The sequence below is a fragment of the Diabrotica virgifera genome, chromosome 10, assembly GCF_917563875.1.
Source record: "Diabrotica virgifera virgifera chromosome 10, PGI_DIABVI_V3a".
NCBI classification, from domain to species: domain Eukaryota; kingdom Metazoa; phylum Arthropoda; class Insecta; order Coleoptera; family Chrysomelidae; genus Diabrotica; species Diabrotica virgifera.
Genome location: NC_065452.1, coordinates 154,838,751 through 154,857,650, shown reverse-complemented (window position 1 = coordinate 154,857,650; position 18,900 = coordinate 154,838,751). Strand labels below are relative to the sequence as shown.

At 33.2% G+C, this 18,900-nt stretch overlaps 1 protein-coding gene across 1 annotated transcript in view; it reads right to left on the bottom strand.

The window, feature by feature from the left end:
• LOC114325440 (rho GTPase-activating protein 7-like) overlaps positions 1 to 16,392 on the bottom strand; it is a 68,061-nt gene extending 51,669 nt beyond the window's left edge. Inside the window, exons 1-3 of the mRNA XM_050641268.1 lie at positions 16,016 to 16,392; positions 14,822 to 15,113; positions 3,342 to 3,574 (exon numbers count right to left, since the gene is read on the bottom strand). Coding sequence (XP_050497225.1) covers positions 3,342 to 3,414 — 73 coding nt within the window. The 5' untranslated portion in view covers positions 3,415 to 3,574; positions 14,822 to 15,113; positions 16,016 to 16,392. The remainder of the gene's footprint in view (positions 1 to 3,341; positions 3,575 to 14,821; positions 15,114 to 16,015) is intronic.
• Between the last annotated feature and the right edge of the window lie 2,508 nt (positions 16,393 to 18,900).

The following is an 18,900-nucleotide window of genomic DNA, read 5'->3' as shown; positions in this document are numbered from 1 at the left end:
TGAATGATTTTTAATACACTCTACTATTGTTAAAAATTATTAATATGGCGAAATGTTTAATTTTGGTATATACGGTCGGTCGAAATTCGAAATGATTATTTTCTGAGTTTTCTTAAATGGAACACCCTGTATTTTAGTATTGTAATGAAATCCTATTTAATGGTATTTTTTTATTTCTTGAGCGTTCCCTATACATAATTGCTTTGTGAGTTATTCGTGATTCTTTAAGCCAAACATTACCTAATTGCGACATCAATTACGTGACATTTTATTAGGTTAGCCTTGAAAATTTTCAATCAAAAACAGTTTTTCGAAAAAAATGTACATATTAATGTAGAATGTAGACTGATCCTTAATTTATTAATATTGTATGAGTTATCAAAATACCTCTAAATAATAGGTACCTATGTACATAAGATTGTTGTGTGTAAAATATGAATAAAAACACACTATCTACACTGCGCGTCAGAGAAAACGTGCACCCCGAAAAATTGGTCATTTTTGATGTCTCGAATTTCCTAAATCTGTTGTCCGATTTAAGTGATTTTTTTAATATGTTTTATTCTTTAACAATATCGTTGTAATAATATTGTTGCTAGACAGGTAAATTGTCATTGTACACCGGGTGTACTAATCAACCTTTATAAAATACTGAAATTAAAATATAACTACATATAGTCTCAGGTTTTCTTAACATTCTCCTTTTTAGTCATTCGCTTATGTTGGATAATAAAAAGTTAGAGACTTTAACAACTAGCCATGTTCTTCATCAATCCTGGTTTTTCTAAATAAGTGCGACAGAATTTAAGGGGTAGTTCAAGATACGGGATTTCGAATTTTTTCTTACAAACTGACGATTTATTTCTTGCTCTAAAACCGATTGAGATATGCAAATGAAAATTGGTAGGTTTTATGGGGTTGTTATTGGGCATTTTTTGACTTTCAATTATGCGCAGTGTAGTTGGCTATGCATTTGACATTAAATGCTTATAAATGTGACATTAGACTACTTTTATAGTTTCAATAGCTATTACTAACAAAGGCAAAATAGAGAAAAAGCCAAGTTAAAAAATGGAATGTTGAAGGATTCAAAAGTCCAACAAAGGCACAAGACTATTCAAATACTTTCCAAATCAACCGAATCATAGAGGAAGAAGGAACTGTCGGAAAAGCCAAAAGGCAAAGAAATGCGGAATCGTATGATGAAGAATACAGAACTGCAGTAGAGGAAAAAAGGCAAAGTAGGCTTAACCAACTCCAAAGAAACACAAGAAATAGTAGAGAAATTTAGAACGAAAAGAGAATACAAGCGACTAGAATATGCAGAAGGAAAAAAGAGAGGCTTTGAAAAACGGTGACAGGAAAATACAGCGTGTTTTATATGTTCGTTCATGGGTATTCTTTCATTTTTCCTACTGTATGTCACCATTATTAGTAGAAGCAAGCCACGACTAATGGAAACGTTCAAGGAAATTGATCCTGAAGTACATAAAAGAGGGCTAAAAATAAACGAAACAAAAACTAAGTAAATGACCATCAAAAGAACACCTGGGAATGAAAATAATATCTTCTTTAAGTGCCAAATCCGCGACGAAGGTTGGCAATCATCATTGCTATTCTCAATTTTGACACTACAGCCCGAAACAGTTCAGTTGAGCTGCATCCAAACCAGTCTCTGAGATTTCTCATCCAGGACATGTTTCTCCTACCTATGCTGCGCCTTCCTTGAATCTTTCCCTGCATAATTAATTTTAGGAGTTCATATCTGTCACCACGTGTTATATGACTCAAGTATTGAAGTTTTCTTATTTTGATGGAATCCAGTATCTCCCTGCTGTTCTGTATTCTCCTTAGTACTTCCTCATTGGTTATTCTGTCTGTCCAGGAGATTCTCAGCATTCTTCGTTCCATATCTCAAATGCTTCCAATCTATTGACGAATTGTTTATTAAGAGTCCATGCCTCCACACCATACAAAAGAACAGAAAATACGTAACATTATAGTACTCAATTTCTAAGATTTAGGCTGAGGTCTCTACTGTTTCTATTTGTTTCATATTAGTGAATGCACTTCTAGCCTTTTCTATTCTAATTCGGATTTCTTTGTATACTCGTTTGTTTCACGAATGTTTGTCCCTAAATAGTTATAATTCTCCCCGTTCTATCGTCTTATTATTTACGTGTAGATTGATGTTTCTAATATTTTCTTTGATATAACCATGAATTTTGTTTTCTTTATGTTTAGTGACAGACCAAATTCTTCACTCGATGCTACAACCTTATCTAAAATTCTTTGTAGATCTGTAATAGTTTGTCCTATTAGTATTGTGTCATCGGCGTATCTAATTTCACATATGGGTAGGCCATTTATTTTTATGCCTGCTACTTCATCTTCTCATGCTTTTTTGAATATTTCTTCTGAGTATGCATTAAACAGTGATGGCGACAAGACACAGCCCTGTCTAACGCCTCTTTGGATTTTTATTTTATTGGTGTTTAAATTATTTATTCTTAATAATTAGACAACTACGCTATTGAACGTGTGGATGCCTACACATATCTGGGCACAGAAATCAATCAGAAGAATTCTGTAAGTAGCGAAATTAATGCACGTATCGCCAGTGGAATTCGTAGGTACCTACTATGCTAACAAAAGGTTGATGACATCGAAATTATTAGACAATAGAACCAAAATGACTATCTACAGAACCTTGATTAGACCCGTAGTAACTTATGGTTGTGAAAACCTGGGAAATGACGAAAAAAGATGAAGCCCAACTCAGGACATTCGAGAGAAAGATACTGAGAAGCAAAAATATATGGCCCGGTGCAAGAGGAAGACGGCGCATGGAGAATCAGGAGAAACGACGAGGTTATCAAACTGAATGAAGGGTATGCTATTGTAAGATTTGTGAAAAGTCAAATACTGTCATGGTTGGAAAATGTTCAGCGACAAGAAGATACGAAAACGACAAAGAAGATATTACAGTGGAAGCCGGTAGGAAGGCCCAGGACGAGATGGTTGGATGACGGGGAAGACGATCTGAAAACCATGAACATAAGACAATGGAGGAGAAGGGCATAAGAGAGATCTGAATGGAAAGACATAGCCAGACAGGCAAAGACCCATCCAGGGTTATGATGCCAAAAGAAGAAGTAGCTATTACTAACATGAATTTTTCTGGAACTGATTAATATGGTTTTTGTATTGATTTGATGGAACTAATTAATATTGTAAAATAAATAAGGTCTGGGGCCTTGGGATCTCGCTCTATTGTATATGAATCTATATAGTACTAAAACATCGCATGTTCCTTATACCAACATATTATTAACACTTACCATTATAGTGCGGAGGCTTATTCTTTTTGAATAACTTCGACAGATCCCAGTTCCCAGGACAGTATTTTTCCATATGAGAAGTCAACTTCAACAAAGCTAACTTTCTCAAGATTTGTAGTTGATTAGCACATAATTGGTATATGTATGGTTCTTTGACTTCAAATTCGACGTATTTTTCAGGTACATCAAGTTTATGGCCAGCTCCTTCGTGAGATGGTACTCTTGGTAGTATTCTATAAAGTAAAATAATTTTTTTGCAAAAAACTGTTGTGCAATATAATTTTAACATTGGTCATAACGGCCAGAATCAGTTTTTTTTACAATGTTTATATTTACGCTATTAGTATCTTTTCAATTATAAAATCTTAGCTCTCTTAAAAAATAGAAAAAGACTACATACTCAGTGTTAAAAAATAAAATTTACTATCATTCAATATTATTCATTCAGTATCACATTTTCTCACTGAAAAAAGTAGTAACACTTTTAAACTGGTCCAAGAAAAACCATTACTGATTACAACCATGATAGCCTTGATGATCGCCAATATCCGGACAAGGTACTAAAGAAGAAGTAGAAGAAAAGTTTGGTGTGAAAATTACTACCAAAAATTCCTTATATGTATAGTCAAATTAGCTGAGGATTTAATAAAAGAAAGCAGGCATTAGACCAGGGCATTTAGCACAAAATAAATCGATTTTTAAATACAACACATAGAGACTTGCAGCAAAAGTGGGTGGAAATGCATAGTTGCATAAAGTACATATGTTACATAAAGTACAGATGTTGCATAAAGTACAGATGCATATTTTGAAGTACACAAAAAGCATCCAAAAGTACACGAACATGTCAAAATAAGTTTATTAAGGGCCAGATTTTGTTACTCGGGGGATTTTGGGGTCGCTGAACACGAATACGCCATCAGAACCGACCTCTGGAGCATCTGTGCCCGGGTTCACTGATAAGGCACGTCATCTGAAGTTTCGAGTGTTTTCGACACTAAATTTATGCAAACAGATTACTAGGAGGTTTTTGGGATCTTTGGGATAAGAACCATCAGCTTGATGAATCATGTTTTAAAGATATCTCTACGAATTTTGCACTCTAGCTAGGATGTACCAAAAAAATAGAAGAACAACTAACTTGGTGATACGCAGTTTGGATTCCGCAATAACCTTGGAACCAGAGAAGCACTATTTAGTATTCAGGTAGTAGCACAGATATGCAGAGATGTCGGATATCCGGTTTATACAGGGTGAGTCATGAGGAACTGTACATACTCCTACCTCGTATAGAGGCTCCTATGGGGAATAACAAATGACCATTAAAAAGTGTCTGTTCCCCTTGTTTAATAATATACAGGTCGAGTTTCGCATTTTGACAGAAATTTATATTCGTCATAATTTTTGAACGGTCAGATCGATGTGTCTCTTATTTTGGTCAATCGTTACACTATTACCACCTAATCAACTGATTTATTCAAACTAGAAAAAAATCAGGTCCGGCTTTAAAAAATTAGTTCGTCTGGGTCTTAGAAAAAATTTCACCCTGTATACGCTTTTTGAAAACTCTAATATTAATTTTACAAATTAGACAAATAGGCAATTAAAATGGCATATTTATTTTTTTCCCCACATGATTACTTAATTTTTTATAAAAAAATCAAATTTGACTATGAATAATAATTAAAAGTTTGGTAAAGTGAAATATAGATTTAAAAAAATTTACTTTTATTACAAAAATTAATTTTTTTTTAACAAATATTAGTTAATGTTACCACCCAATCAACTGATTTATTCAAACTAGAAAAAAATCAGGTCCGACTTTAAAAAAATATTTTGTTTTGGTCTTGGAAAAAATTTCACTCTGTATACGCTTTTTGAAAACTCTAATATGAATTTTACAAATTAGACAAATAGACAATTAAAATGGCATATTTATTTTTTCCCCGCTCGATTACTTAATTTTTTTGTTTTAAAATCAAATTTGTCAAAATCGGAATTTTAACCTAAACATAAAAAAAAAAGATGAAATCACGGTTTAACTCGCTACAACGTTCCATTTTAATTTTTTTCTGAAATTTTTACAGCACATATCTCTTACCATTGTGAAGACTATGATAATTGTTGTATACTTTCAGTCTTCTTCTCATAAAAGTTATGAATTTTTAAAAATGAAACGTGCAGCTTTGTGAATTGCAAAGTTAAATCGCAAAAATTAAGTGAAAAAATTTAAAATTTATCTATTTGATCACGTCTATGTTAAACTATAAAGTCCAAAGAGAAGTGTTATGGGGAGTTTTAGATCTAGACGTGTTATAGAAAAAAAAATGGTGAAACTTTTAATTTTAAGAAAAACGTTGTTTAATTTTTTTTATTTTTATGGTAAAATTGCGATTTTGACAAATTTGATTTTTTAATAAAAAATTAAGTAATCGTGTGGGGAAAAAATAAATATGCCATTTTAATTGCTTATTTGTCTAATTTGTAAAATTCATATTAGAGTTTTCAAAAAGCGTATACAGGGTGAAATTTTTTGTAAGACCCAAACTAACTAATTTTTTAAAGTCGGACCTGATTTTTTTCAATTTTGAATAAATCAGTTGAATGGGTGGTAACATAAATCAAATATTTGTTTATAAAAATTAATTTTTGTAATAAAAGTTAATTTTTTTTCAAATCTATGGTTCACTTTACCAAATTTTTAATTCATAGTCAAATTTGATTTTTTTATAAAAAATTAAGTAATCGTGTGGGGAAAAAATAAATATGTCATTTTAATTGCCTATTTGTCTAATTTGTAAAATTAATATTAGAGTTTTTAAAAAGCGTATACAGCTTGAAATTTTTCCTAAGACCCAAACGAACTAATTTTTTAAAGCCGGACCTGATTTTTTTCTAGTTTGAATAAATCAGTTGATTAGGTGGTAATAGTGTAACGATTGACCAAAATAAGAGACACATCGATCTGACCGTTCAAAAATTATGACGAATATAAATTTCTGTCAAAATGCGAAACTCGCCCTGTATATTATTAAACAATGGGAGCAGACACTTTTTAATGGTCATTTGTTATTCCCCATAGGGGCCTCTATACGAGGTAGGAGTATGTACAGTTCCTCATGACTCACCCTGTATGTGTTTTATTGACTTTGATCGAGTAAAACATACTGAAATGATTGCCATTCTTCAGCAGGTGGATATTGATGGTAAAGACCTACGCATTATTAAAAATCTTTACTACATCAACAGGAGTAAGGCAGGGCTGCATTTTGTCTCCACTAATATTTTAGCATCTATTCTGAGTTTTTTTTTTCAATTAAGCAGTGGATATTGTTCAATGTAATATCAAAATGAATGGCGTCAATATTAATAATTTGAGATATGCCGATGACACAGTGTTAATTGCAAGCAATTCTGAAAAACTTCAACATTTGATTAATAGGATTATCATAACCTAATTAATACCTGTAATTAATAGGAACTTAAGCTAAACACCACAAAGACCAAAGTGATGGTTGTCAGTAAGATGCCAATACAACCGGAAGTGGTAACAGCTTATGGTAAACAACTGGAGAGAAGTAACAGTATCATCTACCTTGGTTGTAATGTAAATGAGAATTGGACATCAGCACAAAAATTAGAATACGTATAGAGAAGGCCAGAGCTACATTCTTTAAGATAAAGAAACTCTCATGTGGAAACAATATTACTTTGAATCTGAAAATTAGATTAGTGAGATATTATGTCTGTGTTCTCTACTCTTTTGTACGGTGTCGATGGTAGGATTTTAACGGATATACTTTTCAAGAAACTAAAAGTCTTTGAAATCTGGGTATATCGGAGAATCCTACGAATAAGTTGGGTGGAGAGAGTTCGTAACCGCGTTGTTTTGCATTGGATGGGAAATTTACGGAAGTCATCAGTAAAAAATCGAAAACTTGAATATTTTGGCCATGTCATGCTACACGCATAGAGATATAATATACTCCATTTAATAATACAAGACAGGGTAGACGGAAGAAGAGGTCCGGAACTTGAAAACTTGAGATAATGGTTTAATAGATCTTCTGCATCCCTTTTTTGAGCTGCCGTCAACAAAATTACTATAGCTAATTTGATAGCTAACGCTCGATAATCGAGCATAGCACATGAAGAAGAAGATAATACTACTGAGGTAAATTTGTCCTTAATAACACCTTGACAATATTGGGAGCAATATATAACAACCCTGTTTTGTGTATTGAAATAAAAAATATTTAATTGATAAAAAAAACCATAAAATCCTTTATAAAAGGTATATTTGTTAAAATCCCTATACAGGGCTACATCAAGAACATAACTAGTTTTCAATCGGTTGACCGATCATCATCAGTGTTTGCTTAGAATCCAACATGCTAACCACCAAAGTAAAAAATATTTGGGTAAAAACCCTTTACAGATAATCCGTCAAAGGAACATAGAAAATTGATGATGTGAACAAGTCAAATTCGAGCTCAATGTTACCTAGAGCAGGAAACATTGGATATTTTAAACATCCATGTTTAAATTCGCATCAATTTTCTATGTTCCTTTGACGGATTATTTGTAAAGGGTTTTTACCCAAATATTTTTTACTTTGGTGGTTAGCATGTTGGATTCTGATTCTGAGCAAACACTGATGATGATCGGTCAACCGATTGAAAACTAGTTATGATCTTGATGTAGCCCTGTATAGTGATTTTAACAAATATACCTTTTATAAAGGATTTTATGGTTTTTTGTAATAAATGGTATACAGCCAACTACAGGAAATTTTTTTCCTCGTGGATATTTTCTTTAATTGATAAATTTTGTACTTGCTGAGGAATGTAACGTCGTCTACTGGTCGATACATTGAAATACTTAACAAAAAACTTAATATTGAAAAGTTGTATAAAAACGGTTAAAACATCACCTCAATATGGATATTGAGGTGAGTCAAACAAACAACATTTTTACTAGAATCCAGTCATCATACTCCGTGTACCTATTTGTAAACAAATATTTTATGAATGAATTAATAAATTCCTCTGTCAACGCCATGGCAATTTTAAAAAGAACGAATATACTTAAATACAAATAATAATTCGCAAAAGTATTTTGTAAATGGTAAAGAAATATAAGTAGGTACAAAATCACTTTTCTACGCACATTGCCAATTACACAAAATCATATAGATATTGAAATAAAACATCTTCCAATAACTTGCTAATATGCTATGAAAGAGGAAAAAAAGTGCAAGAAAGAATAATATAATATGTACTAATGAGCAAGTTTATAAAGGTTATCGTCGTTATCGAATACATGACATCAATTGTTTCCCAAAATATACTTTAGTCTAATCAACAGCCATTTTCTCGTGGAATTTTGAGAATCACGGTCGATTGCCTTGAAAATTTGGATTTATAACCTTTGTCAAAATGTACCTTACGCCGATGCGGGCTTTTGCCCTGGGGTGAAAACAACCCCATCTAGGGGATGAAATTTTTTTCAATCAAAATAACTGTGGACAGATTGACCAATTCTAAGTAAATTTTGTTCTATAAAATTTTTTGAAGTTGATATTTTCCAAGTTATTATTATTAGCGATTGAAGCTATGAATTTTTCGTTGAAAAAACTCAGGTGTTATAACTGTTTTTCGTGAATAACTTAAAAAAAATAATTTTATACAAAAAATCCTACATAAAAAAGGGCATTTTTCTTAAATAAATCTAAAAGTATTCATAATATTACGAAAAAAATGTTTCAAATATTAATTGTAGGATTTTTTACTAAAAATTTTTATTTTTTTCGTTTTTGTATCATGAATACTTGTAGGTTTATTTAAGAAAAATGCACTTTTTTTAAAAATTATAAAAATGTCATTTTCGATTTAATCAACTATTTTTCATTTCTATTAGGATTGTAATGACGAGGGTTTAATTTTTACATTTCAAAAAGAAAAAAGCAGAGAGCGACTTTATTTTTGTCATAAGTCAGTCAGTTCTTAAGCAAAAACTTTTATCAGAGCTCATTTGAAAGGTTTTTTAATGAACTTAAAAAGATGTCTCCTAAGTTTTTCTAAAAAATTGCACCACATTCGAGTTATTTGAGATTGAAGGTTCTCCATTTCGAGGTTTTTCGAAAATAGCCTTCTTTTAAAGAGCAATAACTCAATCGTTATTGGGTTTACATAGGTCTTTCCGACGCGAATCTTTTTGTTTTTTTATTAGCTACAATTTTGTTTTTAATGATTTTTCTATAAAATAATTTTTTTTAAGTTATTCATGAAAAACGGTTTTAAAACGTGAATTTTTTAAAGAAAAATGCAGTTTCAGTCGCTTATAACTTGGAAGGTATCAACTTTGCAAAAAAAAATTCAAAGCTTATTCCGAATTGGTCAATCTATCGACTTCTATAGTTATTTCGATTGAAAAAATTTTCATCCCCTAGATGGGGTTATTTTCACCCCCAGGGCAAAAGTCAGGTTCGGCATAGGGTAGATTTTGAAGAAGTTAGAAGTTGACTGTTTTACAGTTTTTTACCGCTGGTGACTGGTCTACTTCAAAATTTCTTAATCCTGATTTTAAGTTTGCCAATAATATGCATGATCTGTACAAATTATTTCTTCTGCTTCTGACACAAATCTTCTAAGTCTGGCTACTTACAAATCAATTATTTATTCACAGGTAAGCTTTATTTAAAAGCTCGAAGAAAGCGCTTGCCTGCATTTGCAAAAAACTGAATAGAAACCTTCGCGAATCAGCAATTAATAACGAAAATTAGAAACCTGGACCTTTGATATGTTCAAGAGAAATCGTTGGAATACAACAAACCGGCATATTTGTTTCGTGGACCTTAAGAAAGCCTTTGACAGGGTCAAATTAAAGGACGTTATCCATTTATTATACTCAATGAGTTATACATCTAAGAATAATTAAAACGATCAAAAACATCTACCAGAACAACACAATAAAAGTAAAAGTGGAAGATGAACTAACTGACCCAATTGAAACCAGCAATGGGATAAGGCAGGGGGATTCCTTGAGTCCTTTATTGTTCAACCTGAACCTTTAGTTCAAACTAAAAAATATGGGAGAAAAAAAAACTTAAATAATCTGCTATGCAGACGATGCAATACTAATCTCTCAAAGTGAAGATGATTTACAACTTATGCTGCACTAGTTTAATATAGCCGCCAGAAAATTTAACATGTTAATTTCCCCAAAAAAGAAAAAAATGCATGGTTATAACAGCAAATCCAATTAGATGTAAATTGGGGCTGGAAGGTCAGATAATAGAACAAGTGATGGGGTTTAAATATCTAGGCATCACACTATCTACATAGCTACGGAAGGCTCGAAAAACAGAAGTGGAAGATCAAGTGAATGGAGCAAACAGTCTACAATTTACAAAACAGTCGTCTGACCAATAATGACATACGCGACAGAAACGAAGCTAGGACAAATAATCCCCGGACAAAAAATCCCCACAAAAAATCCTGGAAAAATAATCCCACAAATTTTTTTGGACAAAATATCCCCACAAAAAATCCCGGACAAACTATGCCCAAGAAATATTTCCTGCCGAATAATTCTCTAAAAGTTTTCCCGTGAATGCAATCGACGCAAATGTTTTTCAGCCTCAGTGCATGAGAGTTATAGATAGCAATCGCCATGAAACCGCTTTTCGGTACGAAAATAATGAATAGCAATTCAGATTAAGTTACAATTTCGATTGAAATTTTACATGCCAAAAGAGTTTTTTCAAAAATCGTGGGAGATAATGATATGGGAAATGAGCTAAGGCTGTGGGAATCATGTTGTAATTATTCGCTTAAATCTTTTGCTCGCTCTGCTTTGAATAACTATGTTCAAAACATTGCGTATTCGTGATGATAGTTGCTGGTTTTGAAAACGATAATCTTGATTGTAATGTAGAGCAAAAAACCTGTTCTTTTTTGTAAACTGCACGTCAAAAATATTTAGTCATCATCATTATCATCAATGTCGTTATAACTCTTCGAAAGTCTTTACCGCGTTTACTATTGCTTTCCATGTTTGTCGGTCCTGTGCTACTATTTTCCATTGTATCACTCACATTTTCTTTAGATCTTCCCTGACTGCGGCTTTCCACCTTTTTCTAGGCCCGGCCGTCCTAAATACCTTCTCCCATCTGGCCTCTCCCCGAGCAGCTATGAAAGATTGTTGAAAAACTCACATTCTTTTGTCATGTAAAATTTGAAGTTTTCGGCATGGAATTGGAATTCGAAATTTCGTAAAATTTCGGGTAAACTTTTAGAGAACTATTCGGCAACAAATATTTCTTGGGGATATTATGTCGGTATTTTTTGTGGGGATATTTTGTCCAAAAAAATTTGTGGGGATTATTTGTCCGAGATTTTTTGTGGGGATTTTTTGTCCGGGGAGTTTTTGTCATGGATAATTTGTGGGGATTTTTGTCCGGGATTATTTGTCCGGGGATTAATTGTCCGGACCCCGCAGAAACACGACCCGACACAGAGAGGGCAAAAAGATAACTCGAAACAGCGGAGATGAAAACCCTTCGAAAAATTGATAGTAAGACTCCATGGGACAGAGCTAGAAGTTCAGACATACGACGGAGATGCAAGGTGGATAACATTAATAACTGGGTAAGAAATAGAAGAATAGAATGGAATGACCACATAAGCCGAATGACAACAAATAGAATAGTAAGGACAGCGAGAGACTGTTCCCCAACAGGAAGACGATCAGTGGGAAGACCACGAAAACGATGGAACGACAACTTACTAGAGGCACATTTAAAAAACAGACAGAGTCATGTCTATACAAAGTGAAGAAGAAGAAGAAGAAGAAAAAGAACAAGAAGAAGAAGAAGACTTTTGATATGCAAAATAGTCACTCAATTCGAAAAATCCTTACAGGGATTGCATACTACAAGCACCAATTAAATTCTATTTAATCTGGGAATTCATGTTATAAGCTAAAATCAAGGAATTGTTTATATATTCATGGTCAGACAATATATCCGGTAGAGGTACCCAGGAAGTTGGCTAGACACATTTAAGAACATATTCGAGCCCCTCTTAAGGATTTAATAATATTATACATATTATATTACATTATATTATATATTATTATACACTCACCGGCACAAAATTCCGCCACCCAAAATTTTTGATTAAATTTGACAATTTATAACTTTACTATTTGTGCTACGCTTTTCAAGATTGTTGCATTGATTTGTAGGTACATGTGTTGATATCGTTTGGTATTATTCTGGTAACAAAGAATGGCTTCTGGGCTTGCATGACATTATACCGGGGTAAATGGAAGCGTTATATTTTCTCCTAAATTTAAAAAATTCTGTGGAAAAATGGAAGAGCTGCTTTTGTTTCATAGTCTTGTCGTATTGTCCCGGAGGCATCACTAAAATTTTGTTTTTTGAATTACCCGAATATCTCTTTTATTGTAAGAGCTGCACCATTTTTTGTAAATAAAAACACTGATTGACTCATAAAATAGAGGTTGGATTGATAAGATTAGAACTGCCCGCATGCAGCCCAGATCTCAATCCTATTGAACATTTATGGGATGAACTAAAAATTCATTCTATTCGCCGTCATTCTAGGCCTCCAGAAAATTTTAGTACAGTTATGGCCCTGATAGAGGAATATCGGACTATTCTCCAGGTCAGGATAATACATCTTTATTCGATGCCAAACAGATTGCGAGCAGTCGTTGCTGCAAGTTGGCTTGCTTGTTTTATTTTGTTGTTAATTTTGTTTTGTTTTGTTAATTTAAGAGCGTTTGATATTTTTAATTAAATAAACCTTCAAAGCATTGTTTTTATTTACAGCTCTTAAAAGAAAAGAGATATTCGGATAATTCAAAAAACAAAACCTAAGTGATGCCTCCAGGATAATACAAAAGGAGTATGAAGTAAAATAAACCCTTCAATTTTTCCACAGAATTTTTTAAAGTTATGAGAAAATACAACGCTTCCATTCACCCCCGTATAATGCCATATAAGCAAAAAATTTTTGTTACCGGAATAATAACAAACGACATCAATACATGTACCTACAAACTGATGCAAGAATTTTGAAAATCGGAGTACAAATAATAAAGTTCTAGATGGTCAAACTTAATCAAAAATTTTGGGTGGCGGAATTTTGTGCCGGTGAGTGTATATATATTATATTATATTATATATTTATAATATATTACATTCATGTGAAGGATAAAATCGCAGTATTAAAATAGTATTTTTACTTATTTCTGCTTTACTTATTCATCAAACGCTTGAACCATTAACAAAAGATTTTTATTATTCAGACATAGTTTTTTGTCCTAGTAAAAGTGGGTAAGTACCTCCTGAATAGAGCTAGGCACATTTAAGAACATATTCGAGCCACTATTAAAGATTGAAGATTATGGTCTCATTCATGTGAAGGACAGAATCGCAGTATTAAACTAGAAAATATACATAAAAGAAAAAAATGAGACCTTCAAAAGTGGATACTCGATCGCCAACAACCGCGTTTTTGCAATTGAAAAATGCTAAAATTTAATAAACAAATCAAATATCTCATAAACTATTGAATATTTTTTAACAATTTTTTTTGTTTTTACTGGTAACATAGCGCAACTTCTGCAAAATAATATGTTTTATAGTGCTTATTTATAATGCAAGTAATATTTTTTTGCAAATTTGTTTTTCAATCTTGATTTACAAATATTTAAATAAATTAAGTAAGGATCAAAATTAATTTAGTAAGTCTTATATGAAAGATTTTGAAGCAAGAACACATAAATAAGCTACAATCATTTGAAATGTGGTGTTACAGAAGGATGCTTAGAGTAATATGGACACAGAAGAAAACGAACACGTAAGTGTTGCGAGAAATGGGCAAATAATGCGAAATAATAAACACAATAAAAATAAGAAAGTTACAATATCTGGGACACGTAATGAGGGGACAGCGATATGAAATGCTAAGACTGAAAATACAGGGAAAGATAGAAGGCGGAAGGAGTATAGGAAGAAGGAGAGTGTCATGGTTGAAGAATTTAAGGAACTGGTTTAAATGCAGTTCTATAGAACTCTTTAGAGCAGCGGTAGATAGAGTAAAGATAGTGATGATGATATCCAAGCTTCGATTAGGAGACGGCACTTAAAGAAGAAGAAGATATGAAAGATTGTTTCTTCAACTTTGCAAACAAAAATTGTAAAAACCTTCATAAAAACATGAATAACTGCAGCAGTTAAAAAAGTAGGTATATTTTGTGTAAAAGGACCCATTTTTCACTGTTTAAACAATCATCCCCTCATATGAATCATATACTTTCTTGAAAATATCTTGTGTTATTACCTAAACTTTGATATAAAATTTGTTCCATCTGTACGGAATTACATTTTGATTTTATTTTTTATTACTGGGCTATGGGCTATTATAAAACACCAAGAATATACTTACTCATCGACGACGCTATGTAAAGACCACTCATCTCCAAGATTATCCAGAGACAAAGTCCTGGGATGCCTATCTTTTACTGGTTTCAGTGAGGTGCGTGTACCCACCAAGGTCTTTTGAGATACGTCAAACCCTGATGCTGGTGTGTGATAGCTGTGGCGATGTTTGATTCTTTCTCTCTTTGCAGGAGATTCTTTTGTGCTTGCTCTTGGTTGTCTTGGAACTACTACATCTCTATTTGAAGCCTCTTCATTTGTTAAGGACGATTGCTCTGCAACGTTATCACTGGAATGTTCTGAAGTAGAAAAGTATTTACATATTAAAACACCTCAAAGATTTAGACCTGAAGAACTAAAGACTTTTATTGAGACCAAGTTCTGGGACAACAACCTGAATTCGTGCTTTCTAAACTTGCAAAGCAAACGAACGATGAATTGGAAGAAGACTAGGGGAAATCTAAGATTGCATTTCACTAACTGAAGCTAAGATTCCTTTCCGTGGGACCTAAAATACCAAATACCCAAAATAGATTAATGCTGTGCTTGATTAGAAACGCCGAAGATACAACTGCTGAAAAACAGATTTGGAGAAATACCTCTACTGGATAAGGAGGGAGATAAGATCGTTTCAGAACCATAGTACCATGGCAGCTTTGTTGGCAACCGTCAACAGAGAAAGTTAGCTAAATACAGTTGAGAATTTAGATATGGACAGAACCATGGAGACCAAGAGGAAGACCAATCGATAAGATGGAAAGACCAACTACTAGAGGATATATCAAATTTGGAAATTTGAAACTAAAGAGAAAATATTTAGGACTGGAGAGAGTGAAGAAGGTAGTAGATAAAGCAAAAAAACATAATAATCTTATGCAATCGAGTGAACTATCTTCTAATAAAGTCGTCCCATTTTATGTCCCATATCATTTTAAAGTGATCTACTTAAAAATTTATAATATACATATATGTCTGAATTTTCAATATGAATGACTAAGATAAAATTAAATTATTAGAAGATATTAAGAACGATTTCCGAAGTGAAAATCGAAACGTCAAAATAAACTTATTTTAAAGTAAAATTGCGGCTTATTCCCAATTAAAAATAGTTAATTGTATTAAGATTCCGCAAGAAAATATTTTCAGAGCATTATATCATAGGTAAACGTATTTTTTAAAGATTCGTGAATGATCTACTTACCTGGAGCTGGTTGGAAACTAGTTCTAGACCATCGCTTGGTATCACGTTGATAGGTCCAGTGTTTCGACAAGGCACAGCACTCATCTTCATCGGATTCATCATCTGCATTTACCAGAGTCTCTTGATGTAGAGGACTGTAAGCGTTCAAAATGTCTAATCGTTTAAAAAGGGAAAGTAGAAGATTTTCCTCTAATAGAGGATGGTCTTGATACACCTTACATTTATCAATTGGAAACTGATTGTCTGAAAAACAAGAATTTGTTTGGTCATATCTTTAAGAGAGATTTAACTATTATTATTTTGCATGCATATGATACCCTAGTATTTGCAGACAACCTAGAAGACCTATAAGTTCTAATGAAGACAACCACGTATTACAGTTAACAAAATTGACTCAATTTAAACGTAAAGAAGACAAAGCTCATAATAATTGGCAAGAAAAAGATAACAGACGCCACAGACGGTCAACTCTACGTCAACCAAACCTCAGTAGAAAGAGTGGCGCACTACAACTATCTCGGCACCATAATAAATAATGGACCAACAACCAAACGGATAATGCTTGCTAACAAAGCATACTTCTCTCTGTCACACGTGTTTGGATCCAAAGACATCCATAGGAAAGTAAAATTTAAAATATATGAAACCATCATACGACCAATAGCACCATATGGTGTAGAAACATGGATCATACCAGAAAAGAAAATCACCCTTATTAATAATTTTGAAAGAAATATATTAAAAATAATATTGGAATCCATTTCCGACAATGGTATATGGAGAATAAGGTTCAACCACGAGTTATACTAATTACAAAGATTGCGCTGGGAGACAGGCCACCTTATAAGAATGGATATTGACAGAACACCTAGTAGAACTCTTATCGGAACTATGGCTGGACGTAGGCCAGTAAGAAGACCAAGGAAGAGGTGGATGGACGAAGTGAGAACCAAAGCTGAAGAGATATTGAGGGTAGATAATTGGAGGAGAACAAACAGGGACAGGGGATACTTGGAGGTGAATGCTGGGGGGTGGGCTATAGGAGAGAGAACAACAACCAGGTGATAAGAGAACGTATCAGAAAAGCTAGATCCACATTCAATCGGGTAAGGGCCTTCTTCAAGAGCCACAAGCTCTTCCTTAGTACAAAAGTAAGATGCTGTGATGCTACGTCTTATCTGCCCTTTGTCTTATCTGACTTGAACGAAGATATGTCCAAAACCTGCACGTTTAAGATATGGTTATACCGGAGAGTACTTAGGGTCCCGTGGACTGACCGAGGTACAAATGAAGATGGCCTCAGAAGAATGAAGAAGAATCGAAAGGTACTAACCAAATAAAATATAATTTTTGTTTGTAGGCATCAGACTATATCTCTAATATCGAGTGCTGCCATTTAGAGTACGTCTGGTAGAGGTTCTATTTCTCAGAACATTAATGCGTAAAATACACATACACGTAAGATATGTATTTGGGCTACGAAAGAAGATTAACGCCAGACAGCCAAACATGTGAGCTCCAGAAGAGTAAACTCAGGTTGGTCTGCATTCGGAAAAATGAGAAACGTCTTTAAAACAAATGCCCCAATCCATTTAAAAAGGAAAGCTTTCAACCAGTGCATTAAGCCTTAACTCACACAACACATCAGCGGAAAAATTGAGGACACAACGTAAAATGGAGAGATCAATACTTGGAATAAGCTTGAGAAATAGACTAGGAAACGAGGAAGTTCATAGACGAACCGGAGTGGAAGATACTATTGAACGTATTACAAGGCAAAAATGGAGATGGACGGGACAAGTTGCTGGACCGACGGCCGAATGGAGATGGACCGACGACCTCAAAAGAATTGTGACCAATTGGATAGCAGATGCGCAGAACATAAATACATGGAAATACACTCACCGGCAGAGAAAACCGGCACCCCAAAAAATGGGTCATTTTTAATGTCTTGTATTTCCTAAACCTGATGTCCGATTTAAGTAATTTTTTTAATTTGTTATAGCCTTATTCTTTATCAATATCGCTGTAATAATATTGTTGCTAGACAGGTAAATTGTCATTGTATACAGGGTGTACGAATCAAACTGTGTTTTTTCTCAAACTTTGGAACACCATGTGGAATGTTCTAGCTTTTATAAAATACTGAAATTATAACCAAACTATAGCCTCAGGTTTTCTTAACATTCTGTTTTTTGATTCATTCGCTTATGTTGGATAATAAAAAAGTTAAGCACTTTAACAACTATAGTATTTTTACTACAAAAACGTTATTACGTAGGTCAAAATTTTTGACGTAAGAGAACTGTCAAAACATTAGAATGTGACTTTTCATTATTGCAGTGTTTATAAAAAACATAGCAATAATGAAAAGTCACATTCTAATGTTTTGACAGTTCTCTTACGTCAAAAATTTTGACCTACGTAATAACGTTTTTGTAGTAAAAATACTATACCCCTGTTTTTCGTTAATACAGGGTGTTTTTAAATAAGTACGGCAAACTTTAAGGGGTAATTCTGCATGATAAAATAATGACAGTTTGCTTTATAAACGTATGCCCGCAAATGCTTCGTTTCCGAGATAGGGGGTGTTGAAATTGTTCTTACAAACTGACGATTTATTTATTTCTCTAAAACGGTTTGTGACATGCAAATAAAATTTGGTAGCTTTTAAGAGGTAGTTATTGCGCATTTTTTGGCATACAATTAAGAATTTTATATTCACCATTGGCGTGCATACGGGTATAAATATTTTAGATATATCCCGTATGCACGCCAATGGTGAATATAAAATTCTCAATTGTATGCCAAAAAATGCGCAATAACTAGCTCTTAAAATCTCCAAATTTAATTTGCATATCACAAACCGTTTTAGAGCAATAAAT